This window comes from Rana temporaria, chromosome 8 (assembly GCF_905171775.1).
Source record: "Rana temporaria chromosome 8, aRanTem1.1, whole genome shotgun sequence".
In the NCBI taxonomy this organism is placed as follows: domain Eukaryota; kingdom Metazoa; phylum Chordata; class Amphibia; order Anura; family Ranidae; genus Rana; species Rana temporaria.
The window spans coordinates 64,912,409-64,922,400 of record NC_053496.1 but is presented as its reverse complement, the minus strand read 5'-3'; the positions used below and the strand labels follow the sequence as shown (position 1 = coordinate 64,922,400).

General features: G+C 41.0%; 1 protein-coding gene across 1 annotated transcript in view; it reads right to left on the bottom strand.

Annotated features, from left to right (window-relative positions):
* Positions 1 to 233: 233 nt before the first annotated feature.
* The window catches only part of LOC120947013 (solute carrier family 2, facilitated glucose transporter member 9-like), an 88,168-nt gene continuing 78,409 nt past the window's right edge, over positions 234 to 9,992 (bottom strand). The window contains exons 11-12 of the mRNA XM_040361924.1: positions 4,057 to 4,184; positions 234 to 681 (exon numbers count right to left, since the gene is read on the bottom strand). Of these exons, the coding sequence (XP_040217858.1) occupies positions 445 to 681; positions 4,057 to 4,184 (365 nt within the window). The 3' untranslated portion in view covers positions 234 to 444. The remainder of the gene's footprint in view (positions 682 to 4,056; positions 4,185 to 9,992) is intronic.

The following is a 9,992-nucleotide window of genomic DNA, read 5'->3' as shown; positions in this document are numbered from 1 at the left end:
TACATATAATCAGGCATTTTCTGACCACCCTTTTCCATTTTGCTAGAATAATTGCTTCAGATATAACATGTATTCCATCGCCCCATATATACCCAAAATAGAAAATGAATGTCTTACAAGAAACATTTCACAAAATCATGGCAATCAGCTACCAGCCCCTCCAAATTTAAAAAAGACCCGGTTCAAACAAACAATGGACACACATTTTCTAAAAGAAAAAAGTGAAAAACTTAAAATGTTATAAATGTTGTGGGCAACACGATTTATTTTTAGCAACATTTCAAGGTATTAGGTATTTATATACAAAATATTCTTATTAGGAGCCCAAGATGGACATTTGTCAATTCATGAAGAACACTGATATTTCCAACTTTTTCTCATCCTGTAGAGACCACGCTTGGTTTGACTATATATCTTCCAATCAAGTCTATAGTTCAGTCTCTTTCAGGGTAATGAAAATTCCAGAGAACTGCTTTCTAATGTTCCATACCCATTCATCTTCTTCAGTTTCACGTTGTCTACAGCTACAACTGGTGTAGATAGGGATTTTGCAGAGGAGAACATTTCACCAATTTCCATAAAGGTTTTATTCCTGGTTTCTGGGATCACAAAATAAACATAAACTGCTACGAAGAGACAGACCCCACAAAATACCAGGTAGCAGAAGGCTCCAGCTGACATCTAGAAGACAGAAAAAGGTAGTTTAGGACTTTCTTGTTAAAGTGTATGCACTGCTGCTTTCATTGAAATAAATATTAGAAGTCTATTCAGAGCGATAACGGTTGAAAAAATGTGATTGGAGTTTTGGAGGTGAACTCAGCAATATGGAAGTCTATTGGCCAATTCACACATCTACACCTGGCAGTAAATGTTGCACTGTGTTCAGCAGCATACAAAAAAAAATGTAGCTTGACCACCTCCAAGAGGATAAATCATAATAATTGTATTTCTTGTGTCAAGAAGGCAAGAAGAGTGAGGAGATGGACAGTAGAAGACAGTCCGATTTTGCCTGACACAGGCTAACTGCATTATTTTTTTTGCCTTTGAAGCAGCCGGCCTGTGTCCGGAAAAACTGGTCAGGCCTTCTACTGTCCACCTCCTCACTCTTCTTGCTTTGTGATTCATTATGGCCTAGGATGTCCAACATAGAGACATGCTTCCCTTCCAATTGGGATTTGGATCCAAGCCATTACATTCACCAATGACCGATAAGTATACCATGCATGCGTCTTTCTTCTTCTCATACCATGAGCTAGTCGTTCATCTATAGAATATACCAAGAACAATTTGGTTATATGAACTATATAGATTCTGTACTTTATGCAACTAAAGACATTGCGCAGCAGTTCTCAAGGCGGTATGTTAAATGTGTTCGCTATGCGTGGATTGGAATTCACTGGTGCAATAGGGATATATTATATATACACACACACTTTGGCCACTCAATATGAATATGGATCCCTGCCCATGAAGCCTAAAGACAGATATAGGCTTTAAACAAGTACCCTCCTCTGGAACACAGTACCCATCGAGTGTTCTCTTAGGGGCAAAACCAGTACATCACGGTTATAGACTAAATTAGGGGGAGGGTCAAAATTTAGCATTTTTTTTTATACAAAAAAAAAAATATTCATAATAATAATGATTATAATATTTATTAGAAAAGCAGCTTTATCTGGGGCTCTAAAGGTGCTCACAGCTGACATGCGAGTATGAGCAATGTGTAGCCAGGGGTGCCTGCATTGCCGATTATACACTTATGTTTACACGTTGGCCCAGAGGGAGTCATTCATGCAATGGCAGTGACACTTCTGAACAACTAAAGGCTGAGGCCATGCTGTGCATGCACTGCTGCCACATGAGACACAATTATGGCCAACATGTAAACACCAATAGTGTGCAATTAGTACTGCAGGCAATGGCGCCGGCTACACATTGTTGATATTCGTGCACAAGTATTTCCTTGTGGAGGCAACCAAGAGAATATGCCTAAACATATAAAGGGCTTCATTATATCCATCGTTTTGATGGAGCACAATCCATCTTTGACATCCATGGAATTGTTGATATTTACATGTTGGCCAGTGGTAGCCATTAGGCTACATTTATGTTGTACGCATGTAAACATTATCCAAACAATACAAGCGTACAGTGGTAAATGCAGCTGCCAGCAAGTTCCTGCATTTAAGTTCAGTAATTACATGTGCTTACTTGAATGTGCCCTAAAATATCTAAATGAATGCAGCTCTGTGATACATCATTTCATTTATGTGTAATGAAATTGAAAAAAAAAAAAAGTGTAAGTACTTGGTATCAGCCTCCTGCAATCCCCCATAAAGCACAGCTCAGAATAAAAAGAATCTACCCAAAAAGATGGGCCTACATGGAGTATTCCGATTTAAAAAAAAGCAGTGTCAGAAATTAACTTATCAGTCTTCTGTTTGCCAATTTTAACTGTACAGTAAAGGATGAGGAACTAGAACAAGTGTTATTTAAAGTGATTGTAAAAAGTCTCTTTTTTTTTTTTTTTAAATAACAAAATCTGTTATAAGGCCCAGTGGTTTCAAAAATAATCTCATTACTGGTCCCTTTGCTTTTCAGGACAAACTAAAACTTCCTTATAGGGCTATTTTACCACATTAGTGACTGCCCACCCGATCTTTTTTCCTAAAGTGATACTAAAGTCTAGTTTTTTTTCTCTTAAAAATAACAAACATGTTATACTTGCCTGCTCTGGGCAATGGTTTTGCACAAAGAAGCCCGGATCCTCCTGTTCTCGGCTCCCACTTCATTGCTCCTGGCCATCCCTCCTGTTGAGTGCCCCCACAGCAAGCAGCTTCCTATGGGGGCACCTGAGCCCAGCCACAGCTCCCTTTGTCTATTCAGACATGGAGCCGCAGCCCAGCCCCTTTCTCTCCTCATTAGCTGGCTGACTTTGATTGACAGCAGCGGGAGCCAATGGTGCAGCAGTAGTGCTGTCTCAGCCAATGGGGGGGGGGTGTCCCAGGCAGCTGAGACAATCTTACAACATTGCTGGATCTAGATGGGCCTCAGGTAAGTATTAGGGGGGCTGCATTAAAGATAAAAGACCTTCTGACTTTACAATCACTTTAACTGTGGCAGAATAACAAAAAAAATCAGGTCTCCTGTCTGCTAGACAGAGCTGATCTGTGTGGCAGAGCTCTGTAAATCTCAGGACTGAGTAGACAGGAATGCAGATGCTCTGGTGGGTAAATGGCTCCCATATATGTATTTCATCGATTTATTTAGTAGTTGACCTGAAGCCCAGCTTTAATCATCTCACTCAGTCTTATGTAATGACCCATGAGCACCTGTGTTATTGCAAGACTACCCAAAATCACACATGCCAAGTTTGAGCAAAATAAATTCAGGCAGTCAACTGCTGCTGTTGTACAAAACTTTTCACTTTTCCCTTGGAACTCAATTATAAGCCACCAGCATTGAATATGATTTTACCCAGCACCCTTGTAGGCATGCGATGCTAGTCTGCAGCGGCATTGCAGTTAGAGGGGAAGTTAGAAGAACTTGGTTCCTCTATGGTTTCATGGGTGTCTGGGGAAGCTATTCGTTTGGATGCTGCCACCCCATGCAACTCTGGAAGCCATATTGCGTCCCGTAGAGCCTATTAAAGGCCCTGGCTCCCAGGCTTGGTGCGCATTTCACGTGTGGGTAATGTGGGGACAAGTTCAGGGAGGGACAGTGGTTAGCAACAGGGATAGGTTCCAGATGCGTAGGGAAAGGATAGAGATATGCCATCCTTCCTTGAAACCTCACAATTTGGACACAGACCAGCCAGGTCGCATTCCGCCCCTCAAGACAGATACTGTCGGCACATTCCAAGACCTGCTCTTCTACACATCATTGGTGCAGTCTATGAGTGCTCCCAGTCAGATGCCTTCCTCCTGGGCTTGTTGTGAATTGTTGAACCTTAATGTAACTACAAAATTGTTTTCTGCAACTGGAGCGATTACTGCCGCGGCACCACCCTGCACCTCCCCACACCCTATGTAGCTTCACAGAGGACAATTACAATACCTGAAGGAAGGGGAACACAAAACCAACTGTGAAGTTGGACAACCAGTTCAAAGTTCCTCCTACAATGTATGCTGCTGGACGATGCGATTGCGTGAAGAGCTCTCCTGTCATTATAAAAGGTAGTCCAGCTGCAAAAATAAATACAATTTAATTTTTTAAATCAGATTTGTGTCAAATAGCATATTCTAGAAGAACAAAAAAGTTACGTATTGAGATAAACCACAACCACATACATTGACTAATCAATCTAATGAACATTTCAATCATCTATACTTGATGAAACTCAATATATTGTACATTAATGTACTGGAGTGTTAAAAGGATAGCTAAACCCAAGAACAGAAATGTAATATATTGCAACTTACTAGTCCTCAGATTTGGTGGCTGCAATAAAGCCAAAGTTTAGATACAGCTTCCCTGTGGAAGCTGGAAATCACTGCAGTAGATACTGCTACTCCACTGATTGTCTAAGGTTTCTGGATGTCATTCACGTCTCTTTGTGAATGCAATCTCCAATCGGAAGAGGTGGAGAGCCGGGCTGGTGATTTTACAATCTCCACCTCTTCCAATCTGAAAATGCTTTGCATTCATTAATAAAGTCAGAGTCGATCACTGCAGTAGTGGCTGCCAGGTATGGCAAATGCATAGTTAGATTGGTGGGAGATGGATCAATGTAACTATGCAGGTACCTCAACTTGAATGTTAATTTTCCTTTCAGGCTAAGATCATTTTCAGTAAGCACAGACAGTACCTAATTGATCTTTCCAGAAATGCAGTGTCCTTGTTCCTTCCTGTGAATGGAACTTATACATGAAATGCCACCTTTCTTCCAATCTGTTGTCTACTCCTGTAGATTTAAGTCGGCAGAATGGCAGTATGTTTTGAGTCTTTCACATGCTGGAAGATCCATCCACAACCCATCTTTATTGTTCTGGCCGAGGGAAGAAGGTCCTCATCCAAGATTTTACAATACATGGCCCCATCCATTGGCCCCTCAATGTGGCAAAGTTGGCCTGTACCATTATGACTAGGGATGGTGTTTTTAGAGTCAGTCAGAATTGTTCTTCCTCTAAACATGGAGAGTTGAGTTAATGAGCTAGATTTTGGTCTCATCTGACCACAACCCAATCCTTACTTTAGATGTTCATTGGCAAACTTCAGCGAAGCCTGTACATGTTCCTTCTTGAGGAGGGGGACCTTGTGGGTGCTGGAGGATTTCAATTCATGGCGGCGTATTGTGTTTCCAATGGTTTGAGGACTGTGGTCCTCACTGCTTTGAGATCATTCACAAGCTCCTCCCATATAGTTCTGGGCTAATCCCTCACTTTTCTCACGATCATCATTACTCCATCAGGCAAAATCTGGCATGGAGCTCCAGATCGAGGGAGATTAATGGTCATTTTGCATTTTTTTGCCCATTTGCGAATGATCACTCCAACAGTTGTCTCATTCTCACCAAGCTTTTTTCTGATGGCCTTATGCTGGTCTACAATTTTATCCCTGATGTCCTTTGACAGCTCTTTGGTCTTGCCCATGATCGGAAGGTTTAAACTGAAGAAAGATTCTGTGGACAGGTGTCATTAATACACATAAGTTGATGTTAAAACACCTGCCTAAATTGACAGGACTAATCTCTGTACCGCATGAGCACATACTGTAGCCAGTCTGTGGGAGCCAGAAATATTGTTGGCTGGTAGTGGATCCAAACCTATTTTTACTCACTGAACTGCAACTCAATTTATAACATTTGTATTGTGTGTTTTTCTGGACTTTGTTAAAATTCTGTCTCTATCATTTAAAACGCCTATGATAAAAATGTATACACCCTTCATTTCTTTGTAATGTGCAAAGGTACAAAAAGATCTATTATTATTTTTGTTGATTAACTTGTGTATATATTTATATCCTGATATTAGGTTGAAGGAAAAAAAAATTCTGTGTAATTTGGAGGGCGATTGCATTTCGCTAAACCTTCTCTCTGGGATTTATGCCACGTACACACGAACCGAATATTGTACGAAAAAAAGGTTGTTCCGAGGAAGAATCGTCCGATAATCGGATCGTTAGTACAGGGCTTCCGTGAGCCGATCATGACAGTTCATCTGATATTTTATCAGACAGAAATTTTCCCTCGTACGATACCAGATCGTACGATTTTCATTTGGTCAGTACAGTTGTCGTCCGAAAATACAACACAAATACAATACAACACATGACATCACTTCTGTCGTACCAGAATTTTTGTGACTTTAGTAATTATTCAATTTCTACTTGCAACTAGTAAACGGAAAAAGTCAGACGATCTGTCCGATTTTCGGATCGTGTGTATGTGGCATTAGGATGAAGCAATTCTGACAATTTGTATTAATTGTTAAATCAATATCACACTCCTGGTGTGAAATTTAACAATATAAAAAGGAAGAATATGGCCATTGTATATCTTGTTCCTACTTGAAGAAGGGCGTAAGCTATATAGCCTGAAACCGTCGTATTTGGAACGATATATAATTTATTACATGTGAACTTTCTACAATACATTTTTAAGTGTAGCAATCCCGGGATAGAGATACAGTGCCTTGCGAAAGTATTCGGCCCCCTTGAACTTTTGCCACATTTCAGGCTTCAAACATAAAGATATAAAACTAATTTTTTTTGAAGAATCAACAAGTGGGACACAATCATGAAGTGGAACGAAATTTATTGGATATTTCAAACTTTAACAAATAAAAAACTGAAAAATTGGGCGTGCAAAATTATTCAGCCCCCTTACTTTCAGTGCAGCAAACTCTCTCCAGAAGTTCAATGAGGATCTCTGAATGATCCAATGTTGACCTAAATGGCTAATGATGATAAATAGAATCCACCTGTGTGTAATCAAGTCTCCGTATAAATGCACCTGCACGGATAGTCTCAGAGGTCTGTTTAAAGCGCAGAGAGCATCATGAAGAACAAGGAACACACCAGGCAGGTCCGAGATACTGTTGTGGAGAAGTTTAAAGCCGGATTTGGATACAAAAAGATTTCCCAAGCTTTAAACATCCCAAAGAGCACTGTGCAAGCGATAATATTGAAATGGGAGTATCAGACCACTGCAAATCTACGAAGACCTGGCCGTCCCTCTAAACTTTCAGCTCATAAAAGGAGAAGACTGATCAGAGATGCAGCCAAGAGGCCCATGATCAATCTGGATGAACTGCAGAGATCTACAGCTGAGGTGGGAGACTCTGTCCATAGGACAACAATCAGACGTATACTGCACAAATCTGGCCTTTATGGAAGAGTGGCAAGAAGAAAGCCATTTCTTAAAGATATCCATAAAAAGTGTCGTTTAAGTTTGCCACAAGCCACCTGGGAGACACACCAAACATGTGGAAGAAGGTGCTCTTGTCAGATGAAACCAAAATTTAACTTTTTGGCAACAGTGCAAAACGTTATGTTTGGCGTAAAAGCAACACAGCTCATCACCCTGAACACACCATCCCCACTGTCAAACATGGTGGTGGCAGCATCATGGTTTGGGCCTGCTTTTCTTCAGCAGGGACAGGGAAGATGGTTAAAATTGATGGGAAGATGGATGGAGCCAAATACAGGACCATTCTGGAAGAAAACCTGATTGAGTCTGCAAAAGACCGGAGACTGGGACGGAGATTTGTCTTCCAACAAGACAATGACCCAAAACATAAAGCAAAATCTACAATGGAATGGTTCACAAATAAACATATCCAGGAGTTAGAATGGCCAAGTCAAAGTCCAGACCTGAATCCAATCGAGAATCTGTGGAAAGAACTGAAAACTGCTGTTCACAAACGCTCTCCATCCAACCTTACTAATCTCGAGCTGTTTTGCAAGGAGGAATGGGCAACAATTTCAGTCTCTCGATGTGCAAAACTGACAGACATACGCCAAACGACTTACAGCTGTAATCGCAGCAAAATGGTGGCGCTACAAAGTATTAACTTAAGGGGGCTGAATAATTTTGCACGCCCAATTTAAAAAAAAAAAAAATTAGTTTCATCTCTTTATGTTTGAAGCCTGAAATGTGGCAAAAGGTCGCAAAGTTCAAGGGGGCTGAATACTTTCGCAAGGCACTATGGGCCAGATTCACGAATCGTTACACCGCCGCAAGTTTTCATCGCAAGTGCCTGATTCACCAAGCACTTGCGATGAAAACCTACGCCGGTGGCCTCCAGCGTAAGGCGGGCCAATTTAAATGGGCGTGTGCCATTTAAATTAGGCGCGCTCCCGCGCCGGACCTACCGTGCATGCTCCGTTTCCGAACTCCCGCCGTACTTTGCGCATCGTGACGTCATTTTTTCGAACGGCGACGCGCGTAGCGCAATTCCGTATTCCCGGACGGCTTACGCAAACAACGTTATTTTTTAAATTTCGACGCGGGAACGACGGCCATACTTTAGACAGCAATACGCTTGCTGACTAAAGTTAGGGCACCAAAAAAAAATCTAACTTTGCGACGGGAAACTAGACTAGCGGCGACGTAGCGAACGCGAAAAACCATTGGGAATCGCCGTAACTCCTAATTTGCATACCCAACGCTGGTTTACGACGCAAACTCCCCCCAGCAGCGGCCGCGGTATTGCATCTTAAGATCCGACAGTGTAAAACAATTACACCTGTCGGATATTCTGCCTATCTATGCGTAACTGATTCTATGAATCAGTCGCATTGATGGAAACAGAGATACGACGGCGTATCAGCAGATACGCCGTCGTATCTCTTTTGTGAATCTGGCCCTATATATTTATTTATTATCTCTCTACACACACAATAAGCAATTTGAACAGTATATATAAAAACAACCAATGGATAAATGAGGAGTGAAAGATTGCAGAACCAATGATTTGACACTCAGTAAATATGTCCCAGTCTTCTGGGTTTAAAAGTTTATATTGAATTCCTATAGTAGAGTACTAATTAGTCTTCTGCATGCTTATAAATACAGAGCATAGTTTGTACTGGCCAGGAGATGGCAGACACCCTCAATTTATAGTGTACTATAGAAATGGAAACCCAGGCAAGTTCAAACACTATTCAAGTACAACATTTGTTTTACTTGAATAATATACACATACACAATTCTATACAGTGTCATGTGAAAAATGGAAACTGAAATTTTTCAACATATTTAAACAGGCAAATTTTAGATCTTCATTCAAAAAGTGATACACTTGAATTAAAACCACAAGAAAAAATAGGATTGTTTCATCATACTTGCCTGTAAAATCCTTTTCTTTGAGTACATCATAGGACACAGAGTTAGGCTAATATTCATTACCTACTGGGTTATACTTCATCTCCAGGTGAACGGACACTGGTAGACCAAAGGTCTTTAGGCAGGAAGTGATCCTCTCATATAGGAAGTACTTCAGTTTTGTAGAAAGCACTGAATCCTCAAAAAAAGGGGAGGGATCTCTGTCCTCAAAGAAAAAAGGATTTTACAGGCAAGTTTGATGAAAAAAAAATCCTATTTTCTTTTTCATACATCATGGGACACAGAGCTAGACCAATATTCATTACCTACTGGGACATCCCAGAGCAATAGCCTTAAGGGGAGGGAGACATCCTGCCAAACAATAGCCATCAGCCCTTATACAATATGGCAACCCGCAGTACACCACTGCGGCTAAAAAGCAGAATCATCGACTGCTCAAAGATCTACTTGATAAAATATTGTGAACGTATGCACTGAAGACCAGGTAGCAGCCTTACAAATCTTAGCAACAGATACTTGATGGTGAAAAGTCCAGGAGGTTCCTACACCCCTTCTAGAATGAGCCCTCACCTTAAAAAGGGAGGTGCCTTACGTTTCAGACCACAGGCCTAAAATGACCAGTTGACGGACAATTGGCAATGGAAGCTTTGGATGCTGCCTGCCCCTTCTTGGATACTTTTGGGTAAAACAAAAAAGGAATCTGATC